Source organism: Macaca fascicularis, chromosome 4 (assembly GCF_037993035.2).
Source record: "Macaca fascicularis isolate 582-1 chromosome 4, T2T-MFA8v1.1".
Lineage (NCBI taxonomy): Eukaryota > Metazoa > Chordata > Mammalia > Primates > Cercopithecidae > Macaca > Macaca fascicularis.
Window position 1 is genome coordinate 129,918,489 of NC_088378.1, and position 24,270 is coordinate 129,942,758.

General features: G+C 59.1%; 1 protein-coding gene across 6 annotated transcripts; it reads right to left on the bottom strand.

The window, feature by feature from the left end:
• Positions 1–367: 367 nt before the first annotated feature.
• Positions 368–23,098, bottom strand: MDFI (MyoD family inhibitor). Of its 6 annotated transcripts, none has more exons than XM_015449418.4 (5): positions 22,841–23,098; positions 21,294–21,380; positions 8,224–8,401; positions 4,994–5,218; positions 368–1,311 (listed from the first exon to the last, which is right to left on the bottom strand). In XM_015449418.4, the coding sequence occupies exons 2-5, from the start codon at positions 21,321–21,323 to the stop codon at positions 1,055–1,057; spliced, it is 690 nt and encodes a 229-aa protein (XP_015304904.2). In that variant the 5' UTR covers positions 21,324–21,380; positions 22,841–23,098; the 3' UTR covers positions 368–1,054. The 6 variants fall into 6 exon arrangements, with proteins under 6 accessions (XP_015304904.2, XP_005553107.3, XP_015304902.2 ...); XM_005553050.5 differs by having other exon boundaries at positions 8,224–8,406; XM_015449416.4 differs by lacking the exon at positions 22,841–23,098 and adding an exon at positions 21,466–21,675.
• Positions 23,099–24,270: the final 1,172 nt, after the last annotated feature.

Below are 24,270 nucleotides of genomic sequence, written 5' to 3' on the forward strand. Positions count from 1 at the left end.
TGGGGAAGAGCTGGAGAAGCTGGAGTCAGCAGGAGATTAATTAATCAAAACCCGAACACATCTGCTGTTAATTAATTCCATGCCGGGGTTAACTCTTCCCTCTCTGGGCTTCCCCTCCCTTTGGTGGGAACAGGGAAATAACGGTGGGAGACGGTACCCCCTTAACCTTCTTCCCTTAGTGGGAAACATGAAGAAGGGAGGGGAACGTGAAGGGCAGGGCAGTTTCTGGGGTAAGAAAAGCAGAAGAGGCAGGGCCCCCAGAGGGCAGGGCAGCCTTGTCCATGTGGGTGCTTTTTAGGGGTGGTAAGGGGCGTTTGCTTTTGAGAGTCAGGGTCCATGGCAATTAGTCATGAGTCCTGAGGAAATCTGAGATGGACAAATATCTTTATTTACAGCAACAAATAGAACAGACCCTCCCTCCCTTCCCTCCCTTTCCCCTTCCAGTCTTTTTCCATACTGTTCCCCTCCCGCCCCACCCCAGGCTCTCGCCTAGCCCTGCCCTCTGGGGTCACTGCGTGGGTTAGGCCCCCACAAAAGCCCAGGAAAGGAGACTGGAGAGGGCTGGCCGAAGGTGGGTGGGGCGTCTCTTTTCACATTTTGCTGTCCTCTAAGCCCCAGGGTGGAGGAGAGAGGCGGTGGAGGAGAGAGGCGGGCACCAGGAGCAGGGAGAGGTAGAGAGCCTCAGCCCCACAGGCCCGCCCTCCCCAAAGTAACTTTCACAGTGTTCCGCAGCCCTGGTTGCCCTCTGCGGCCCCCACCCCAGCCCTGCCCCTAGGTTGTCCTGTCAGGTCCTTGGTAATGTATGTCCCTGGTAACCCAGTAAAGAGTTCAGGCTTCTCTACCATGGGCCCACCACCCACGGCTGAGGAGGTGGCCTCTCCAAGTGTCCCCCTCACCATTTTCAAGGCTGGGGTTCTGAGAGGACATGGATGAGTGGGAGAGGACCAGGGAGAGGGGGCTTCTCAAGCCTTGTGTGACAGTCCCGGGCCTGGCCCCAGAAGGACCCTGCTGGAATCTGCAGGGGTGCCTGGCTGGCCCAGCCCCCGACAGAGGCTCACGAGGAGAAGCAGAGCCCACAGCACTCCATGCAGATCTCCAGGCAGTCCGCGGACTCGCAGCAGGCATCCAGGATGCCACAGTCCAGGTCGCAGGGCAGGTCGCAGTCAGCACACTCACCGGAGCCGCAGCAGCAGCAGCAGAGGCACGAGTCCTCTGAGCTGCAGGAGCCGCAGGTGGCGCAGTCCAGGACGATGTTGCACAGCGTCAGGAACTCGCAGAACAGGCAGGACAGGATGCAGTGGACACAGCAGTCTGCGGGGTGGGCGGTGGAGACAGGGAGGGGTGAGAGAGGGGAGGGGTGGGCGTGTGTTGAAATAGCCGGGGGGTGTGGGGGCCCAGCAGCAGCGGCAGCGGCAGGGACGCTGAGTGCTCACTGTGCCCCTGCCCATGCCAAGCACTCGGCATCCATGAAGCTCACGTATCTGTCCCCACAGCTCCATTTTCTAGGTGATGACCCCGAGGCACAGTTAAGCACATCAGTTAAGCACAGACAGTTAAGCACATCAGAGCAGGGGTCCAGCCCAGGCAGTCTGGATCATCCTTGCTCTTAGCCACCCTCTGTTTATTTATTTAACCAACATATGGAGTGATTCATGTTCTAGGCACTGTTCTGAGTGCTGTGCATGAATTAGATTCATTTAGGCCTCCAACGACTTTATGAGGCAGGCGCTAGTACTAGCCCCACTCTACAGATGAAGAGACTGAGGTTAAGAGAAGTCAGCTGGGCCCGGTGGCTCACGCCTGTAATCCCAGCACTTTGGGAGGCCGAGGTGGGCGGATCACCTGAGGTTAGGAGTTCGAGAACAGCCTGGCCAACATGGCAAAATCCCATTTCTATTAAAAATACAAAAAATTAGCTGGGCGTGGTGGCATGCGCCTATAATCCCAGCTACTTGGGAGGCTGAGGCAGGAGAATTGCTTGAACCCAGGAGGTGGAGGCTGCAGTGAGCCGAGATCACACCATTGCATTCTAGCCTGGGCAACAAGAGCTAGACTCTGTCTCAAAAAAAAAAAAAAAAAAAAAAAAGAGAGAGAGAGAGAGAGATAGAAATTAAGTCTACACCCAAAATCCTACCACCTGGTTCATCTCTCACCTGGACACCTTAAACAGCCTGCTCACTGGTATCCCCACTCCCTGGTTTTGACCACCGCCCCCCGGCATCTCCGCTCCACACCGCAGCCAGCCAGAGGGATCCTTTAGAAATATCTGCTGGATCCTGGCCCTCCTCTGCTCAGACCCCTCCCATGGTTCACATGTCACTTGTGATAAAAGCTGAAGTCTTTGAGGTGGCCTCTGAGGCCCCCTGTGGTCTGATCCCTGTGCCCTCTTAGTTCTCTTCTCCCACTCTTCTCCTCCGGATCGGTCTGCTGTGGCCATGCCAGCCTCCTGGCTGCTCCCTGGCCATGCAGGCACTGATTCCTCTGCCTGGAACAACCTTGCCACAGGCACATGCTCAGCTGACTCCCTCATCTCCTTCTTTGCCCAAATGCCACCTCTCATCGAGGCCTTCCACCACCCGCTTCAGTGCTGCCACCGGCTGGCTCTGCCTCACACTCCCTGCCCGCCCTACCTGACTGTCTTCTTCATCCCCCAGAGGACGTCGCCTCCCACTGTGCTACACGGTTTCCTCATATTCACTGTCAGCTCCTCCTACCGGATATATAAACTCCAGCAGGGCAGGTATCTTTGTCCATTTTGTTCACTGAAAGATTACAAGTCCCTAGAACAGCACCTGGCACATAGAGGTGCTCAGTGAATAGAAATGCATGAAGCTGCGCTGGGCACCAGCTGGGAGGTGGTGGAGCTGGGGCTTGAATCCAGGCTGCTGGCCCTAGAGCCCATGTCCTGCAGCCCTCCGTGTGCTGGGGCCAGGCCCTGGGGCACAGCGCGCAACTCTCCTGGCCGGGGGCCCTCTGGGAGGCTCACTATGCTGTGGAGGGTCTCATCCTGTTCTCCCGCATGCCTGTGTGGAGGGACTAGGGTCTTCTGATCTCTCTCCAAACTGGATAGGGTCGTTATCTTCAAATGTAAATCTAACGAGGTCACCTCCTTGTGTAAACCCTTCAGTGGCTCCCTACTGCTTTCCAGATAGTCTAGGTTCACTGCCTGGTTGGTAAGGATCTCCCAGGACCCCTGCCTGCCAGGAGTTTCACCTTTGGCAGTTCACCCTCCAGCCACACTGGCCATTTCTCAGCTCTGTGCTCTCCTGGCTGGAGCCTCCTTCTGGTCTTTTAAGGCATGCTCAGACATCGCCTCCAAGCCTTCCCAGGATTCCCTCCCCAGATTTCTGAGCTGGTGTGAGTGATCTCCCTGTGTTTGCATAATCCTCTGTGTGAGTTTATCACTGCACTTAACACATCATATGGCGATTATCTATCTACGTCTCTATGAGAGCTTTATGAGGTTATGAACCGGGTATCCAGCACGTAGCAGGTGCCTAGGACATTTCATTTGATTTTTTTCTTTGAGACGAAGTTTTGCTCTTGTTGCCCAGGCTGGAGTGCAATGGTGCGATCTTGGCTCACTGCAACCTCCGCCTCCCGAGTAGCTGGAATTACAGGCGCCCACCACCATGCCTGGCTATTTTTTTCTTTCTTTTTTTTTTTTTTGTATTTTTAGTAGAGAAAGGGTTTCACCATGTTGGCAAGACTGGTCTCAAACTCCTGACCTCAGGTGATCCACCCGCCTCGGCCTCCCAAAGCGCTGGGATTACAGGCGTGAGCCACCGCGCCCAGCCAGGACATTTTAAATGAATAAATGGCTCCTTCGTAAATAAGACTGTTGGGACCGGACTCAGTGGCTCACGCCAGTAATCCCAGCACTTTGGGAGGCCGAGGCGGGTGGATCACCTGAGGTCAGGAGTTCAATAGCAAGTTGGCCAGTATGGTGAAACCCCGTCTCTACTAAAATACAAAAATTAGCCGGGCATGGTGGGACATGCCTGTAGTCCTGGCTACTCAGGAGGCTGAGACAGAAGAATCAATTGAACCCGAGAGGAGGAGGTTGCAATGAGCCGAGATCGCGCCACTGCACACTGCACTCCAGCCTGGATGACAGAGTGAGACTCTGTCTCAAAAAAAAAAAAAGACTATTGGGCAGAATCTGTGGAGTTGGAAGGTTTCTGAGCATGTTACGTGCAAATGTGTTTTGCAGATGCCCAGGCCAGAGTCCCTTCACACGAACAGGAATCACAGGAACATTCTGAGGTAAAGGTCAGGCCATCACTGAGCTCAGGCAGCTGTTAGCCACGCTCAGTTGATGGCTGGTGAGGAGGGACTGGCTGCCCCCGTGGCTCTGCAGAGGATCTTTGTGTTGCAGGCGCATCAGCTGGCTGGGTGTCTGGATCCTCTGACCTCCCACTGCACCTTGCAGCCCTGCCCCGGCACCGTTTTATTCTGCTACATGTTCTTTTTTCCTCCCTAAACAGAAAATTTCTGTTTCCAGAAAGAGTGGCTTAAGATGGATCAACCCAGGTGGCTCCGTTCCTTGTCACAGTAACTCTGGGAAAGCAGGGATGGGGAGGGGTTTGGGGGGTGGTGGGGAGGTGGCTTTGAGAAGCCAGGTACACCTTTACCCAACAGGTGTACTCTGCAAGGTTCTAAGATTTGATCATGCGTCAGCTTCCATGCCCGGCTATTTTTTTCGTATTTTTAGTAGAGAAAGGGTTTCACCATGTTGGCAAGGCTGGTCTCAAACTCCTGACCTCAGGTGATCCACCTGCCTCGGCCTCCCAAAGTGCTGGGATTACAGGCTTAATTACAGGGCTTGTTAAGCTCCATCAGAGATTCCAATCCAGTAGGCATGGAAGGAGGCTGAGATCCTGCACTTCTGAGCAGGAGCCTGGTGAAGGTGCTCCTGTGCGCCCGTGCGTCCTGCTTCGAGGAACCTGGCTTTGGAGGCCTCTCCCAGGGAGAGATGGGACGGGGTGCTTACCTTCCTGGGCCTGGAGGGGGATCTGGGAGGCGGTGGATTTGGTGCTGCTCTTACTCTTCTTGCTGCCCTGGCTGGCGAGAGATGCGTGTGTCTGCAACTTCCGGTGGGCCTTGGGGCCACCCAGGGCACCATTCCCTGCCCGTCTGGTGCTGCCCACCTCTGAGGGGTGGCCAGAGCCATTCGGCAGTAGTGGGGTACAGCCCAAGGGGTTCCCCTGAGGCTGGCCTGGAGAGATGAAGAGAAAGGGTGATGGGAAAAGGGTGGGGGTCATTCAGCCCCCAGAGCTATGCTTGAATCCTGCCTGCTTCATTCTTACATACACCCAAAGCACCCAGCCAGACCTGTATCCTGCAGATGGGGAAACTGAGGCCCAGAGAGAAGAAATGACTAGTCCAGAGCCACGCCATGAAATTGAGTTGGGCCTAGCTCCTGACTGTCAGTTCAGTGCTCAGTCCAGAAATACAGATGTATAAGGGCAGAGGTTCAGAGCCCTGGACCCCTCCTTTGTTCCTCACACAAAGTCCATTCTCCTGCTCTTGCCATCCTGGAGTTTTGGCAGAGTGGTGGCAGTGGCGGTGCTGGGGAAGAGGGGTGGTTTGGCTGGGGTCGGGAGCACAGCAGTGAAGCAGTTAATCTTCACCTCGGCCTCTGCCAAGCCCCCAGCTGTTACTGCCCTTGGCGCACTGGGTGATTTATTGGAAACATCTGTTTGGAGACGAACGCCTGGCTCTGGAATCCAGGGGCTCCTCACTGTAGCCCCTCTACCTCCTGCTCCTTCCTCCTGGTGCCTCCACTTAAGCCTCTGTCCTCCGCACCCCCAACCCCATCCTGCCTCTATGGTCAGCTGGCAGAGAGTCTGGGGAGGGGCCCTTGAGGTCTGGGAGAGGAGGGAGGGAAGAAGGCAAGAGGAAGGGCAGTGAGGAGACCCCTGAAGCCAGGACCCCTGGGTCCCCACTGCAGGCTGAGGGACCAAACTTCAGCTTTATCAATGGCGTGTAAGCAAGGTGACCCTGGAGACCCCCCAAACCCCGAGTTCCTTCCTGCTCCTCGCTCAGGGATGTCCAGTTCTGGGTGAGAACCAGCTGGCTCAGTTCTGTTCTCAAGAGATAAGGGGAGGTGTGCATGGTGCGGGGAGTGAGGAGGGACTGAGGAGGGGTCACTGAGAGCTCTGGGGCCCCTCAGCTGTGCAGGGGTCCTGACTCCTGGGTAGGACCCTGTGGCCCCAAGGACCCTCTGTAAAGGTGGGGCACTTCAGTCCCTCAGAAGCCAGGGTCTGGATCCCCATCTCCTTCAGGCCTGGTCTGTGTGTGTGTGAATTGTGTAGGAGGGAGATGTCTTGGGGGCCCTGGAGCCCAAGCAGAGGGGAAGGTGGCTTCGGTGCCTCCCTTGGCTGAAGAGGCTGGGTCTTCCAGCGATGGCAGCAGTCACGACATTGCATGCTGCGTGCTTCCTGCACGCCAGCCCTTCTAAGTACTTGCTGCTCACGGATCCCCTCAGTATCGCTAGCCTTTTACTGATGAGGAAACTGAGTCCCGGACAGGTAGAGGAACAGTAAGTTGCCCAAGGTCACACAGCTAGCAAGTGTCAGAGATGGGATGAGCTTAGAGATTAGGAGCTGGGGCTCAGAGGGCAGAGGCCTGCAAAGGGGCAGAGGCTGGGAGACAAGCGACTGAGGAATAAGCTGCTGCTATCACACCAATCACTACCCTCATAACTGGTGGCATGCATGTTTCAGGTAGGTATTATGTACCAGGCACAGTGCTAGAAGCTTCAGGTGGAGTAGCTTCTTTAGGCATCACAATAGATCTACTACTGGCCCCATTTCACAGATGAGAAAAGAGAGGCCCAGAGAGGGGAAAACTTGCCAGAGGTCCTATAGCTGGGAAGTGGAGCAGGGAGGGCATGAAGATTGGGAGAAAGAAGCTGAGGACAAGGTGGGGGGTCAGGGGGAGGGTGGAGGGCAGGGTCTGGAGACACTCCATGCTGGGAGCCTCCAGCAAGAGGTGTGGCTGGTGCCTGCATCTGGGTAAACAGGGTTAAGGCTATGGGAAGTGGCCAGGCCTGAATCATCTGGCCCCTACCTCTTGGCGCCACACTGGGTGACTGGGCTGAGCCCTCGGCCAGCTTCGGTGCCCCTTGCCCTTCTGCCTAAACATGGGCACAGTGACCAGAGGGCGGGAGTGTGTGGTGAGCTGAGGGATCTGCGAGATGTGGACAGACACAGAGCTTGCCTGTGGCCATGGCCGTGGGGGCTGAGTCACAGAGCAAACACTCAGGGCTCACAGACACAGGAGCGTCTGTCCCATTCCCACCAGGCCCCTCCAGGCCACGGCACTGACCTCTTTCTCTCAATTCTGCTGGTGGGTGTGCTGGAGGAGACCGAGGGCCGTGCACAGCGGGATTAGTAACCCTGACTTCCAGGGAGTCCGGTTTAGCCCCAGATGCCCTGGCTGGAGGAGGCTCCCAGCTCAGCCATGCCAGCTGGGCATGCAGGCAGGCACTGCAAAGAGTGCTGGGCCAGGAGACCTGAGTTTCCCAGCTTGGGACCAGGGTGGGCAGCTCTCTGTGCCTGTTTCCTCATCTGTAAAATGGACTTGACAGTAGCCATCCTGCTGCCTCACTACAGGCTGATTAGGAGGGCAAGCGAGCCCACTCAGGGAAAGGAAGTTGGAAAGTAAAAATGTGTCTATGGATGTGGGCAAATCTTTGTTAATTATAAAATGATCCCAGCTGTTGCTTCTCCTGTTCTTGAGGGTGAAGGTGGAAAATTCTCGCCCTCCCAGAACCTCCTCGGAGAACTCGAGCCAGGCCTGGGAATGGAGCTGAATTTTGTTCCTTTCGCCCCAGAGCAACTGGGGGCTTCTTCCTTTTACCCTTGATTCCCAGAAGGATGGAGCTGCATCAGGCTCTGGCTGCCCGCGTGACCTCAGCCCTGCGGATCTCTTCCTGAGGCCGGGGGTGCCTCTCTCCAGGCAGCCGCATGCTCTCCGTCCTGAGCCATTTTGCCTGGAGCCTGCCCACACTCCCTGCTTCTGAGTCACTTTGCAATGGAGCTCCTCCCCTTGACAGAAAGCATAGTGACAGTGCCCTTCCCCTTTCTGCTGCCCGTGCTACAACCCTCAAGGTTCTGGCCAACTGGGTGCACCCACTTTTGCCAACCAATTTGCGTTGAGTTCCCTAGTGCAACCCCTACATGTTGCCATCCAACGTCCTGGCCCCCTAGGACTCACATGTCACAGCTTCTGTGGGGACATCGAGGTCAGTGCTGTCCAGGGCCTGGGGGATGCCAGGGTCATTGCCTTGGGGCATGGGGGTTGCCGCCTCCTCCAGGGAGCCCTCCTGTGGCGCTGCCTCCGCAGGGTGAGTGGATCCTGTTACTACCTCCAGCCCAGGAAGGAGGGATAGGGTCTGGGCTAGGAAAAAAGCAGATGACTGAGGTTCATTTTCCTGAGGCCTTCCTGTTTGCCCAGCCGTGGGCCCCGCCCCACAGCCCAGCATGCCCACTGAACCCTCATTCTTTGTCTGCTTGCACCAGTTACCCAGCCCTTACTCTATCTGACAACAGCACCAGGCTCCAAAATAGAAAGCTCCCAAACCACAATCTGGGAGTGAGCAAGGGTGTGCATGCATTTGAGTGTGTGCACGTGTGCATGTGGTGTCAGGAGGGGCAGAGATGGCAGAGTATAAAGAGAAGTAGGGAGAGGAGGCAGAAACACAACACAGGGGAGAACAGACGGATGGTCAGAGATGGAGAGATAGGGACAGGCATTGAGAGTGACAGGGAGAATAAAGGGACAGTGAGAGGTAGAGGTAAAGGGAGATAGAGCATCAGACTGCAAGAGATTGGGCACGGAAGAGAGATCCATAGTGACCCAATGACAGACAGCCTGGGACGGGAGCGAGACGCAGGAATAGCGCAAAAGTCAGTAATGGAGAGAAAGATAGAGATGGAGCAGGGGCAGAGGTGACGGAGAAGGTAGCACTGTGTGATACAGAGCGTGGAGGGAGATAGGGGAGAAACTGGGTCAGAGAAGATGATGGCAGAGGAGTCAGAGGAACCTGGGGGTGAGGAGCAGGGAGGGGCTACAGTCAGGAGGGGGACAAGGAGCCGGCCAGAGCACTGGGGAAGAGGTGAACCGCAGCCACATGTAATTATAGTGGCTCTGTGCAGGGGCGGCAGGAGGCAGAAATGGAGCAATCTTCAAACCCACAGCTCCCCAGCCTGCAGGACTAGGGCCCCTAGGCTCAGGGGAAAAAAGGGATGGGGGATGGGAGGTGAGGGAGGGAGGAAGAAAGGGGTCCGAGCTTCCACATACTCAGCCAGGGGTCGGGGCAGGCCCAGGCTGTGGCAATGTAAGGGTGTAGGGTGCAGCCTGGGCCTCTCATCAGACCTCAGCCTATGCAGTTAGTTGGAAGGACAGGGGTCTCAAGAGGGTGGCCTTCCACCTGCCCCCTCCCCACATATCATGTTGGGAGAAGGAGCAAGGAGACACAGAAACAAGAGACTCAGAGATGCAGAGGCCAAAAGAGCACAGGGAGAGGCGGGGTGACACAGAGGGGGACACAGGGAGAGGCGGGGTGACACAGAGGGGGACACAGGGAGAGGCAGGGTGACAGAGGGGGACACAGGGAGAGGCGGGGTGACACAGAGGGGGACACAGGGAGAGGCGGGGTGACACAGAGGGGGACACAGGGAGAGGCGGGGTGACACAGAGGGGGACACAGGGAGAGGCAGGGTGACACAGAGGGGGACACAGGGAGAGGCGGGGTGACACAGAGGGGGACACAGGGAGAGGCAGGGTGACAGAGGGGGACACAGGGAGAGGCGGGGTGACACAGAGGGGGACACAGGGAGAGGCGGGGTGACACAGAGGGGGACACAGGGAGAGGCGGGGTGACACAGAGGGGGACACAGGGAGAGGCGGGGTGACACAGAGGGGGACACAGGGAGAGGCGGGGTGACACAGAGGGGGACACACGGATAGGCAGGGTGACAGAGGGGGACACAGGGAGAGGCAGGGTGACACAGAGGGGGACACAGGGATAGGCGGGGTGACACAGAGGGGGACACAGGGAGAGGCGGGGTGACACAGAGGGGGACACAGGGAGAGGCGGGGTGACACAGAGGGGGACACAGGGAGAGGCAGGGTGACACAGAGGGGGACACAGGGAGAGGCAAAGTGACACAGAGGGGGACACAGGGAGAGGCAGGGTGACACAGAGGGGGACACAGGGAGAGGCAAAGTGACACAGAGGGGGACACAGGGAGAGGCGGGGTGACACAGAGGGGACACAGGGAGAGGCGGGGTGACACAGAGGGGGACACAGGGAGAGGCAAAGTGACACAGAGGGGGACACAGGGAGAGGCAGGGTGACACAGAGGGGGACACAGGGAGAGGCGGGGTGACACAGAGGGGGACACAGGGAGAGGCAGGGTGACACAGAGGGGGACACAGGGAGAGGCAAAGTGACACAGAGGGGGACACAGGGAGAGGCAAAGTGACACAGAGGGGGACACAGGGAGAGGCGGGGTGACACAGAGGGGGACACAGGGAGAGGCGGGGTGACACAGAGGGGACACAGGGAGAGGCGGGGTGACACAGAGGGGGACACAGGGAGAGGCAGGGTGACACAGAGGGGGACACAGGGATAGGCGGGGTGACACAGAGGGGGACACAGGGAGAGGCAGGGTGACACAGAGGGGGACACAGGGAGAGGCAAAGTGACACAGAGGGGGACACAGGGAGAGGCAGGGTGACACAGAGGGGGACACAGGGAGAGGCAAAGTGACACAGAGGGGGACACAGGGAGAGGCGGGGTGACACAGAGGGGACACAGGGAGAGGCGGGGTGACACAGAGGGGGACACAGGGAGAGGCAAAGTGACACAGAGGGGGACACAGGGAGAGGCGGGGTGACACAGAGGGGGACACAGGGAGAGGCGGGGTGACACAGAGGGGACACAGGGAGAGGCGGGGTGACACAGAGGGGGACACAGGGAGAGGCAAAGTGACACAGAGGGGGACACAGGGAGAGGCAGGGTGACACAGAGGGGGACACAGGGAGAGGCAAAGTGACACAGAGGGGGACACAGGGAGAGGCGGGGTGACACAGAGGGGGACACAGGGAGAGGCGGGGTGACACAGAGGGGGACACAGGGAGAGGCGGGGTGACACAGAGGGGGACACAGGGAGAGGCAGGGTGACACAGAGGGGGACACAGGGAGAGGCAAAGTGACACAGAGGGGGACACAGGGAGAGGCAAAGTGACACAGAGGGGGACACAGGGAGAGGCGGGGTGACACAGAGGGGGACACAGGGAGAGGCGGGGTGACACAGAGGGGACACAGGGAGAGGCGGGGTGACACAGAGGGGGACACAGGGATAGGCGGGGTGACACAGAGGGGGACACAGGGAGAGGCAGGGTGACACAGAGGGGGACACAGGGAGAGGCGGGGTGACACAGAGGGGGACACAGGGAGAGGCGGGGTGACACAGAGGGGGACACAGGGAGAGGCGGGGTGACACAGAGGGGGACACAGGGAGAGGCAGGGTGACACAGAGGGGGACACAGGGAGAGGCAAAGTGACACAGAGGGGGACACAGGGAGAGGCAGGGTGACACAGAGGGGGACACAGGGAGAGGCAAAGTGACACAGAGGGGGACACAGGGAGAGGCGGGGTGACACAGAGGGGACACAGGGAGAGGCGGGGTGACACAGAGGGGGACACAGGGAGAGGCAAAGTGACACAGAGGGGGACACAGGGAGAGGCGGGGTGACACAGAGGGGGACACAGGGAGAGGCGGGGTGACACAGAGGGGACACAGGGAGAGGCGGGGTGACACAGAGGGGGACACAGGGAGAGGCAAAGTGACACAGAGGGGGACACAGGGAGAGGCAGGGTGACACAGAGGGGGACACAGGGAGAGGCAAAGTGACACAGAGGGGGACACAGGGAGAGGCGGGGTGACACAGAGGGGGACACAGGGAGAGGCAAAGTGACACAGAGGGGGACACAGGGAGAGGCGGGGTGACACAGAGGGGGACACAGGGAGAGGCGGGGTGACACAGAGGGGGACACAGGGAGAGGCGGGGTGACACAGAGGAAGACACAGGGAGAGGCGGGGTGACACAGAGGGGGACACAGGGAGAGGCAAAGTGACACAGAGGGGGACACAGGGAGAGGCGGGGTGACACAGAGGGGACACAGGGATAGGCGGGGTGACAGAGGGGGACACAGGGAGAGGCAGGGTGACACAGAGGGGGACACAGGGATAGGCGGGGTGACACAGAGGGGGACACAGGGAGAGGCGGGGTGACACAGAGGGGGACACAGGGAGAGGCGGGGTGACACAGAGGGGGACACAGGGAGAGGCAGGGTGACACAGAGGGGGACACAGGGAGAGGCAAAGTGACACAGAGGGGGACACAGGGAGAGGCAGGGTGACACAGAGGGGGACACAGGGAGAGGCAAAGTGACACAGAGGGGGACACAGGGAGAGGCGGGGTGACACAGAGGGGACACAGGGAGAGGCGGGGTGACACAGAGGGGGACACAGGGAGAGGCGGGGTGACACAGAGGAAGACACAGGGAGAGGCGGGGTGACACAGAGGGGGACACAGGGAGAGGCAAAGTGACACAGAGGGGGACACAGGGAGAGGCGGGGTGACACAGAGGGGACACAGGGATAGGCGGGGTGACAGAGGGGGACACAGGGAGAGGCAGGGTGACACAGAGGGGGACACAGGGATAGGCGGGGTGACACAGAGGGGGACACAGGGAGAGGCGGGGTGACACAGAGGGGGACACAGGGAGAGGCGGGGTGACACAGAGGGGGACACAGGGAGAGGCAGGGTGACACAGAGGGGGACACAGGGAGAGGCAAAGTGACACAGAGGGGGACACAGGGAGAGGCAGGGTGACACAGAGGGGGACACAGGGAGAGGCAAAGTGACACAGAGGGGGACACAGGGAGAGGCGGGGTGACACAGAGGGGACACAGGGAGAGGCGGGGTGACACAGAGGGGGACACAGGGAGAGGCAAAGTGACACAGAGGGGGACACAGGGAGAGGCAGGGTGACACAGAGGGGGACACAGGGAGAGGCGGGGTGACACAGAGGGGGACACAGGGAGAGGCAGGGTGACACAGAGGGGGACACAGGGAGAGGCAAAGTGACACAGAGGGGGACACAGGGAGAGGCAAAGTGACACAGAGGGGGACACAGGGAGAGGCGGGGTGACACAGAGGGGGACACAGGGAGAGGCGGGGTGACACAGAGGGGACACAGGGAGAGGCGGGGTGACACAGAGGGGGACACAGGGAGAGGCAGGGTGACACAGAGGGGGACACAGGGATAGGCGGGGTGACACAGAGGGGGACACAGGGAGAGGCAGGGTGACACAGAGGGGGACACAGGGAGAGGCAAAGTGACACAGAGGGGGACACAGGGAGAGGCAGGGTGACACAGAGGGGGACACAGGGAGAGGCAAAGTGACACAGAGGGGGACACAGGGAGAGGCGGGGTGACACAGAGGGGACACAGGGAGAGGCGGGGTGACACAGAGGGGGACACAGGGAGAGGCAAAGTGACACAGAGGGGGACACAGGGAGAGGCGGGGTGACACAGAGGGGGACACAGGGAGAGGCGGGGTGACACAGAGGGGACACAGGGAGAGGCGGGGTGACACAGAGGGGGACACAGGGAGAGGCAAAGTGACACAGAGGGGGACACAGGGAGAGGCAGGGTGACACAGAGGGGGACACAGGGAGAGGCAAAGTGACACAGAGGGGGACACAGGGAGAGGCGGGGTGACACAGAGGGGGACACAGGGAGAGGCGGGGTGACACAGAGGGGGACACAGGGAGAGGCGGGGTGACACAGAGGGGGACACAGGGAGAGGCAGGGTGACACAGAGGGGGACACAGGGAGAGGCAAAGTGACACAGAGGGGGACACAGGGAGAGGCAAAGTGACACAGAGGGGGACACAGGGAGAGGCGGGGTGACACAGAGGGGGACACAGGGAGAGGCGGGGTGACACAGAGGGGACACAGGGAGAGGCGGGGTGACACAGAGGGGGACACAGGGATAGGCGGGGTGACACAGAGGGGGACACAGGGAGAGGCAGGGTGACACAGAGGGGGACACAGGGAGAGGCGGGGTGACACAGAGGGGGACACAGGGAGAGGCGGGGTGACACAGAGGGGGACACAGGGAGAGGCGGGGTGACACAGAGGGGGACACAGGGAGAGGCAGGGTGACACAGAGGGGGACACAGGGAGAGGCAAAGTGACACAGAGGGGGACACAGGGAGAGGCAGGGTGACACAGAGGGGGACACAGGGAGAGGCAAAGTGACACAGAGGGGGACACAGGGAGAGGCGGGGTGACACAGAGGGGACACAGGGAGAGGCGGGGTGACACAGAGGGGGACACAGGGAGAGGCAAAGTGACACAGAGGGGGACACAGGGAGAGGCGGGGTGACACAGAGGGGGACACAGGGAGAGGCGGGGTGACACAGAGGGGACACAGGGAGAGGCGGGGTGACACAGAGGGGGACACAGGGAGAGGCAAAGTGACACAGAGGGGGACACAGGGAGAGGCAGGGTGACACAGAGGGGGACACAGGGAGAGGCAAAGTGACACAGAGGGGGACACAGGGAGAGGCGGGGTGACACAGAGGGGGACACAGGGAGAGGCAAAGTGACACAGAGGGGGACACAGGGAGAGGCGGGGTGACACAGAGGGGGACACAGGGAGAGGCGGGGTGACACAGAGGGGGACACAGGGAGAGGCGGGGTGACACAGAGGAAGACACAGGGAGAGGCGGGGTGACACAGAGGGGGACACAGGGAGAGGCAAAGTGACACAGAGGGGGACACAGGGAGAGGCGGGGTGACACAGAGGGGGACACAGGGAGATGGGGAGATGATGAGAAACAGCAGGGAAGCCCAGAGAGTACACACCCCACAGAGAGACCCAGAAAGAGACACATGCAGAGACAGAGACACAGAAGCACAGGGTAGTGTTGGGAATTGAAATGGAATCAATCACAGAGAACAGTGAGGGGCTGACACAGACAGGGAGAGAGCGGGGCAGGGGGTGGGGGGGACAGAGAGGCAAAGAGAGGGAGATGAGAGATGAAAGAAGAGAGGAGGGAGGTAATTAGAGGGATCAGTGGAGGCTTGGGCATGCAGGCCTGGGGGATGGGAGTTGGAAGCATGTTGAGAGGAAGATCCTGTGGCCCAGCTGCCTCCCTGGGCCCAGAGCACAGCCCTCTGTGGCCATGACCCTCAGACACCCCTTGGGAATCCTTGTTCCAAGGGGTCTGGTCCCCCACAGCCAGGGGAATGGACGCCCCAGAGGCCCCACGTGGGAAGCACAGAGAGCGGCAGGCCCAGCAGGCATGCTCTCACCTGCCCGGGGAAAAACCACAGGCCTTGCCTGGAGACAGGAGCTGGGGCGACGGGGAGGGAGGGCTGGCGCTCCTGGGAGTCGTGCAGGGCAGGAGAGTTATTGGCTGGGAACCTTTCCCGGGGCCCATGGCTCCAGGGAGGCAGGGGTGGGTTCCTTCCAGCTCCATCTGCTCTTTGGGCCTGCTGAGAGCTCCCCACACAGCTGGGTTAATTATTGAGAAATCAAATGGGTTTTGGGCGATCAGAGGATTTGGACAAGGGGGAGCAGGCAAGTGAAGATGCTGGTGCTAGATGGTGCCTCTCCTAGTCCTGAGCCTGGTCTACACCAGCTCAGATATGGCTCTTGAGGGCTAAGACCAAGTTGCCATGAAAAGGGAGGCTCAGAGTCCTAAGTTCCAGGAAACCAGGGGCCTGCCTAGCTCCGGACCCTGGCCCCCAGAGGCATCTTGCCATGGCCCTGGGCCCTGAACTGGGGAACCTGACTCTCCCACAGGGTGTAATGAGACAGAAAGACCTGAGTGAGGAGCGGAAGATCCAAGCCCTGCATTCACCAGTCACCAGCCTGGCAAGTTATCAGAATTGGGTTACTTTGTGTGGAAAGGGTGGTCCAATGCCGGGCGGCTCACACCTGTAATCCCAGCACTTTGGGAGGCCGAGGTGGGCGGATCACGAGGTCAGGAGATCGAGACCATCCTGGCTAACACGGTGAAACCCCATCTCTACTAAAAATACAAAAAAATTAGCTGGGCGCAGTGGCGAGCGCCTGTAGTCCCAGCTACTCAGGAGGCGGAGGCAAGAGAATGGCGTGAACCCGGGAGGCGGAGCTTGTAGTAAGCCGAGATCGCGCCACTGCACTCCAGCCTGGGCGACAGAGCAAGACTCTGTCTCAAAAAAAGAAAAGGAAAAAAAAAAGGAAAGGGTGGTCCTAATGCTCCTGCCACAGGGTTTCAAGGAGGAAAGAAAATGCTCATTGGGGGTTGTTCTCAAGCCTTTCACTCACAGCCCTACTACTCTTCCCCCCGTCCCTCCTTCCCTTCCTCTCTTCTTTCCTTCCTCTCTCCTTTCTCTTTCTTTTTTTTTTTAATAAGTAGTTCGGCTTCTGACCTCCCTCCCTCCCTCCCTCCCTCCCTCCCTCCCTCCCTCCTTCCTTCCTTCCTTCCTTCCTTCCTTCCTTCCTTCCTTCCTTCCTTCCTTCCTTCCTTCCTTCCTTCCTGTGCTGTGTGGTTTAACATTTATTAAATACCTGTGAAGCACCCAGCAATATGACAAGCACTGGGTATATCCGAGTGAGAAAGACCAGCTCACTGCCTTGGAGTTCCCGGTCAGGGGAGGGGTGGGCTGGTGGCTCTTACATACACAGAGGTGCAAGAGTTACAGTGGGGCATCTGGAAGAATGCTGGAAGCACAGAAGACGGGCACCTAGCCCAGATGGGTGAGTGTGGCTAGCAGGCTTCCTGGGGCAGGCAATACTCACACTGAGTCTTGACCAATCAGCAGCACAGAGGGGGAGTTTTGAGAAGAGCAGCAGGAATCAAGACCCCTGAGTGAGCCGCTACAGTGTGAGCAAGGAAGCCACATGCTCCGGGGTGGTGTTGAGGCCGGGAAGCCTAGAATGATAGCTGGGGCATGACAGGCCTTCCGGTCACTTCCCAGGCTTCCTGCTGAGGTCACTAGGGCTCAGAGAGGTGACACTGTGACTCCTATGGTAGAGAGAGCCTGGACTTCTGCTCCCTGCCCTGCTCCCCCTCCTCCCCACGGTGTTAGAGAGGGAGGAAGGTGAGGAAGAGGGTTTAAGGAGCCTGGAGTTCACATCTCCACCCGCCTTACCCAAAGCATCTCCGCTCTCTGGGCAGCCCCGCCTGACAGTCACCTACAGGGCTGGTGACCTTGGATCTGGTGGGAACAGGAAATTATAGAGTGCAGACTGAGGCCTGAGGAGGCCCATGCTGCAGGAAGCCTACCAGGCATCAGACCATGGAGGAAAAATGAGGAAGGAAAGAAAACCAAGTCCAATGATCCTGACCTGGAGACACACAGAGGGACAGAGAAACTCCGAAGCCAGGAGGGGCTGCAGCGGGGACCCAGCAAACCAGCACTGAGGGCAGAAGAGGGAGCTGTGCCAAGTATCCAGAGACAGGGAAGCAGAAGGAAAAGGAAGAAGCAGCTGCAGGAAGACCTGGTCTGCAGAGGAGACACTGCCCGGGTGGCCCGGACCCCTAGGTGTGGACTGAGAAGCAGCTCCTGCTTGGAACAGATGGAGCAGAGGGGCAGAGAGCCCAGTTTTCCATTCTGTAACCAAGAGACACCGCTGTCCAGCCACACACAGGGGAGAAACTTCTGGAGGGTGGAAGTGTGGGGTGGGCAGGAGGCAAGGGGGTGGCCGGCAAAGGCGAAGGAGGCCCCCTGTGTGGATGTGCAATTCATGTTCTGCAGAAGGTGCCTGCCAAGGGAGTGAGTGGATGGGGCTGAAGTCCTCGCCCTCCTAGTAGGTGCCATCTGCTCACCCAACTGCACACCTGTTCCATCTGACCAAGGGGGCACCTTTTTCTAATCTGCATTGGGTGCCACACATGCTGGTGGCATCTCCGAGCAGAAGCCCACAGCCCTGTACCCCTCCTCTCAAGGGTGGCTATCTACAAAGGGGAGATAGGGAAAGGCAACAGCCCCTTTGCTTCAACACGCTCCCATTCCTGACGCGGGAGAAGATTCTGGTAAATGCCTGGCGCTCTGGAAAGACAGCCGGCCCCAGAAGGGAGTGGGAGTCATGTTTAAATGCATGAGCCCAAGAGGAAAGGCTGAGACTCACACCCTCAGCGAGGACTCTGTGGGCTCTCTCTGCCTGCTGTCCACCAAGTTGAGGGGTGGTCCTGGACAAACAGGGAGTGGGGGGAACCTCTTTCAGGTGGGATGGGTTCAAGCCTAGACAGTGCCCATGGGAGTGCCAGCCAAAACATCCCTGGCTGGTGTGGAGAGAGGCCTATTCCAGAGCTCCACTGCCTGGTGCCTTAAGTTTAGCTCTCGTCACTGTCTTTGTGGACCGTGGATTTGGGCTTCCCGCTTGGAACTCTGATCATCTCTGGAGAGGGAAGGCCAGAACCTCATATGGTCAGAGAGTGGTGGCTGGAACCCCATACTTCAATCTTTCTTTGACTTGGCATTCAAAGCCTCAGTCTGGACCTTCAATCTATCAATGTACCAGGATCCTGTGTTCCAGGCAGACTGGCCTCTCCATGGTGTGGGCCATTGCCGGATCTTCTGACCAGTCCACCCATGCTTATATTGTTCCTGTTGACCAGAAGGTCCTATCCCTCCCACTCTCCAAACCCAACTCATCCTGGACCAAGCTCGAACTTCACCTCTTCCTCTAGACAGCTTTCTCTGACCCAGTTGCTGAGAACTTAGTTCCAGTGTCCCCTCTTGTTAATTATAATTTGTTAGTGAAGTCCTGGCTTCCCAACCAGACTACAGCCCTCCCAACTCACTCCCTTGGAGTGGTGTCCGTACTCATCTCTGCATCCCCAGGGGGGACTTGGTAAATGCCTACTGGGGAGTACTTTCTGGAGTTTGGAATGCCCCTGTCAGGGGAAAGAGAAAGAAAGGGCTGAAGACTAGGGGTGGCATCTGGACCTGACCCCCAAGAAAGTCAGAGAGGGTGGACTCCTTTGATACACACAAGGTGAGTGTGAATCCAATGGTCACAGTCCCAGGCCACCAAGCTGAGAACTAAAGAGGGCCTGAGCTGGCCAGTTAGGCTGGGACAAGTTGGTTTTATTTTAGGTCTGAAGGCTCCAAATCCCCAGGAAATTCAATTTAGAACCATGAACAGGAATGTGGCGCCCCAGTGCTGGGCAAAAATGTGCCTGTGGGCTACGGAGCCAGGCTCCCGGGGCTCTCAGGGGTGGGTGGGGAGGAAGCCACTAGGAGAGCCAAGGGTGTGGGGGCTTGGCCACCTGCCCCTACCAGATCTGCCCTGCGTCCCCTTGTGCCCTGTCTGCACCTGGGGCGGCTGAGGGAGGGGACCGACTTGCTCCCTGGCTGTCCTGCCAGCAGGGCCCCTGTGGCAGCACCATGGCCTTGCTGTTCTGTCAGCACTCAGGGAGTAAAGCGTGGGGGATTCTGGTCTCACATTCAGGCGTCTGTGGGGTTTTGGCTGGGTCTCCTGCGGTTTGGGCTTCCTGGGCAGCAGGCTCGTTCTCCCAAGGCGGTGGCAGAGCAAAGCCTTGAGTTATGAAAGCCGCATTGTCTGGCCCAGCCCAGGCTGGGGAGGGGGTCTGCTGGGGCACTGGGGGGCCTCAAGTTACAGCCCAGGGCTTAACCCTCCCAGTTGCCCACCCTGGCCCCGGTTCTGTGCAGTTAGCCCTCTCCTCTTGCGCTGGCGTTGAGAATGGCTTCAACAAGGAAGGGGATCTTGGAAGGAGGTAGTGGAGGGAGAGCAGAGAAAATGGATAAGGGGAGGGAGAAAGCTGGAGAGAGTAAGAGGACGGGAGAGCAGGAGGCTGAGGAAGGGAGGAGGCAGGAGGGAGGCCCAGTGGGACAGGGAAGGTTCCCAGACACAGAGAAGGACCCTTCCAAGTGCCCTGCCCCCAGCTGTCCCTCTGGGCTGAAGGAGTCCAGTTCTTGGAGGCCCTCATCCCTCAGAAGGCCCCACTGCAGGGGCCCCACAGAGACTGCAGGGAATCTGAGGCTTGGCCAAGATGGGCTGCAGACACATTGGCCTCATCTATGTGCTGGCTGTTGGCCAGACATCTTCCACTTGTCCTCACTCTGGTTTAGAGGACCCCCCACCTCCACAACTAGGCGTCCATACCAAGTAGGTGGGGAGCGGAGAGGGGCCTCCTTCAACAGGCAGGCAGGACGGCTGCGAGAGCGCATGTGGAGGCTGAGGCCAGAGAAGGGAAGGAGCTTGTCCAAGGCAAGGCAGGGAGTTGGTGTCAGAGGTTCAGGAGTAGACCTTCATTATTCAGAGTCAAAGACGGGAAAGGGGGAATGGGGCTGGCGGGGAGGAAGGCAACGACTTAAGACAGTGGAGATTCCAATTATGAAAGCCGGGTCCACACTCCTGCACGCGGTTCCCCTGGCCCTGAACACATCCCAGAGGTTCCCGACTTCTCCCTGACCCGGTCTTCCATTTGGGAGCTTCGGCTTAGGCACCTGGCCAGTGAGAAGGGACTGAGAACCAGGGCCGGGGATGCCCCTATCCCAAACCTCTTCAGGGAGTCACAAACCGTCCTTGGCTTGAGAGGCTCCCCCAGGAATCGCGGGTAGGTTACAGACCGCGCCAGGCGTGGGACGGGGCATTTCACTCGAGCTGTAGACACTGGGTTGGGGTGCGTGTGTGTGCACAGGGCAGGGGTAGCGGGTCTGGCCTGCACGAGAGGGAAGGAAGGCGAGGGAGAAGGGATGGCAAGAAAGAGGGGAGGGGCCGGTCCTGCAGCCGCTCGCGGCAGACAAAAGTTTTCGGGAAGCACTGGGCTCTGGTTGAGCTGGGGGAAGGGAAGTAGAGAAAGATTCAGACAACGCCCCCTCCCCCACACCAGGCCCCCACAAATATTTACACATTGGGCAGAAACGGTTGAGACACAAATCCCAGACGGACAGACAGACACCGCGGAGTGTGTGTGTGTGTGTGTGTCTGGTGTCGGGAGCTGCGGGGATTTGGAGCCAACTTGGCACAGCCGCAGCCTCTGTTCAGGGCCCTGCCTCCCTCGCCCAGCCCCCTACTCTCCTTGGACCAAGTCCTCAAACCCAGACTTTTAGTCCCTACCCCCACCAAGCTCCCCGGAGTCGTCTCCCCGCGTCTGGGGACGAAGGGGAGAACTAATAACTGGTCCCTTCAACCGCCCACCCGCCCCTGTCCAGCTTCGCTCGCCACTCCTCGTCCTACCTGGGCCCGGGGCTGCGCTGGGGGCTCCATGGGGCGCGTCGCAGCCAGAGGAGCGCTGGCCGCTCACCTGGTACATCGGCCCCGGACCTGCGGAAAACAGGGCTCAGCGGGCGGGGCCAGGGGCGGGCAGGGGGCGATTCCCCGCAGATGCGCGCCTCCCACGTCCACTCACTCGTGCGAGCCTCGCTACACTCTCTTCCAGTCGGATCCCCGCGCGGGGCCCGCCATGTGCGCCTGCTCCGGGCGCCACCGCCCAGGTCCCGCTCGCTCCCGGGTGCTCGCTTGGCGCCCCCTCCCCGTTCACTCGCTGCTTTCTCCCATTTCGGCGCCAGCTCACGCCGTTCGCCCCTTCCTTCTTCCTTCTCTCCCTCCAGCCCCTCTCGCTCCTCCCCTACTGCCTCTCCCCTCCCCTCTTCCCTGGCCCACCCTCTCCCCGCCCGCTCCTCGCCTTCCCAGTCGCCCCTCTGCGGGTCCCCTCCCCCGCGCAGGGCTTGGCCCAGCCCGGAGCCGGACACGTCTGTCCGCGGGGCGCCCGAGGCCCGAGCCCCCACAGGAAGCAGGCTGGGCGCGCTTCCTCCGCGCTCTCGGAGCGGGGCCTCAGTCTCCCCAAATCCCTGCCCTCTGAGGCCCGGAGCCCCGCGGACTGCACGTTTTCCTTTGCCTGTCCAAAGTCTGTAAAAGTCACTGGAAAATCAGGAGAGAGAAATCTCAACCACTTGGTGCAACTGTCTGAATAACTGCGGCCTCCAAATCTCTTTGCCCCAAAGATGGGCGCGATCGAGTTCCTCAGTCACCTTTTGCCCACCCCCCCAGTCTCCGCCCGGGGTCCTAAGCCAGGGACCAGGATCTGGGCTCCCAGGCCACCCGCCCATGCCGCCAGAGTTGTCTGTCCGGGAAATCCGGTTAGTGACCAACCAGCCTCCCCTGTGCCGCAGCAGCCCAGAGCATCCCGGACCCTCCTGCCCCTACCAGCTGTGCGTGGGAATGTGTGTCAGAAAACCGACTTTGGGGGCAAAGAGAGGTCCTCCGAATTCAGTCCTTCTTTGGGATCCAGACTAGAATCCGACGGCTTCTAAGATGTGGGTTCGGGGAGAAAGGGGAGGGAGGGAGCCTCTCCCGGTGGGGCCAGCCGGGCGGCGCGTATGTATGGTGAGCCCTGGTGGTAGGAAGGAGCCGCTGCCAGGCAATCCGAGAGGGTTCAGGGACCCTCAGCGCGACCCCGGAACCTGGTGCCCGAGACTGGGGAAGACCTTGGAGCCTGCGGCTCTCCAGGTGGGGCTGGGCGGACCCGTGGGATGATGCTCAGGTGGGGCAGCGCCCTGGGGTGACAGCGTCTCGGCCACACTTGTCTAGGGCCGCCTAGGGGCCGCGTCTGGGCTCCGCGCCACGAGGGCCAGTGAGCACACTGGAAGGCAGCGGCGGCACCAGGCCACCTTTTCTAGTGCCGCGTCCTGCCGGGTCTAGAAGTGGGGAGCTGGGACGTAGGAGGCCGGGCGTCCCAGCTCCGCATTTCTGGGACTCTCCCAGCCCCCATAGTCGCTACTTACGGCTATCGCAGGTCCTCGGGGCGCCGTCGGGGCCAGGACCGGGATGGCCCCTACGGCGCCGGCAGCGCTTTCAGCACCGGCGGCCACGTCCTAGCGATGGGCTGGGGTGGTTGTGGCCCGGAGGAAGGTGGGGCGGGACGGGAAGAGAGAGTTCCGCCCCCCAGGCCGGGCTGCTAGCTGCGGGGGCCTGTCTTAGTGCCCCAGGAGCCGGCCGGGATCCGGCTGCTGTCCGGGACCTCTGGAAAGCTGAGCCAACTCCCCCTTCCTGGCACGGGCTGAGTCACCCGGACGCGACGCGCCCGCGCCTGGGCCTGACGGCTGCTGCATTCTTACCTGCTTACCTGGGCGCGCACACTGGGCCTCACCCATCTCCAAAGGCAATCCTCACCGCCTCTCTCCGTTTCCTCCCGCGTGTAGGGCCCCCTCCCAAACCCCAGACCTCAGTGCTGCACCCCTCCCCCTGCTTTCTCAGTCTCATTCCAGGGCCCTTAAACTCTGCATCAGCTCAGTCCTGGAGCCTTACGGTTCCAAGTCGCCTGCTTGATCTCAAAAGCCCTCTGAATCTGGCCCAGTACTAATGTCTATTTTGTTGGAAATGTAAATTATGCTTTAAATTTAATCCCACATGCTGGTTATACAGGTGTGCTCATTTTCTAAGGATGAAAATCAACACATTAAAATCAACATTCCAGTTCAGAGCATGATAGGGTATGATGGCCAGGCCGGAGGCCTGGCATGGGAGCTCAGATGCCAGACCCACTATCTACTACTATACTTCTTTGGGGAAATCCCTTTGCCTCTCAGCCTCTGGAGGGATGAGCACTGGGGCCCAGGACCAGGACTGGGGTGAGGTAAGTGAGACACTCACCTGGTGTGCAAGATTTTGGGGATGCCAAGATAAATTTTTTTTTTTTTTTTTGGAGGCAGGATTTTGCTCTGTCGGCCAGGCTGGAGTGCAGTGGTGAGATCTGAGCTCATTACAATCTCCACTTCCGAGGTTAAAGCAGCTGGGACTACAGGTGCTTGCCACCACACCTGGCTAATTTTTTTAGTTTTAGTAGAGATGGGGTTTTACCATTTGGCCAGGCTGGTCTGGAACTCCTGACCTCAAGTGATCTGCCTGCCTTGGCCTCTCAAAGTGCTGAGATTACAGGCATGAGCCACCGTGCCCAGCCCGATAAGGAATATTTTAAGGCAATATTTTAATATACCAAATGGGCAAACTACAGGTCTTTGGGCCAGCTGCCTTGTTTTGTAAATAAAGTTTTATTGGAAACAGGACCAGGATTAAGGTAATTAATCATGCAAATTCAGGGTCAGATCCTGTCTTTATCTAAAATATTGTCATTTTGTTCATCGTAGACTTTTTGGCATTAATTTGGATTTGTATACGTATTACAGGAAAATATTGTTTTATCTTAATAGCTGAA

Bases quoted from the DNA above. Each gene is read 5' to 3' on its own strand.
- MDFI (XM_005553050.5), bottom strand. From the start codon at position 21,369: ATGTACCAGGTGAGCGGCCAGCGCTCCTCTGGCTGCGACGCGCCCCAT. The intron at 8,407-21,293 runs GTAGGACGAGGA...CTTTTTTCCTAG, and splicing joins CAGCGCAGCCCCGGGCCCAG to CCCAGACCCTATCCCTCCTT. The intron at 5,219-8,223 runs GTGAGTCCTAGG...TCATCTCTCCAG, and splicing joins CCCCACAGAAGCTGTGACAT to GCCAGCCTCAGGGGAACCCC.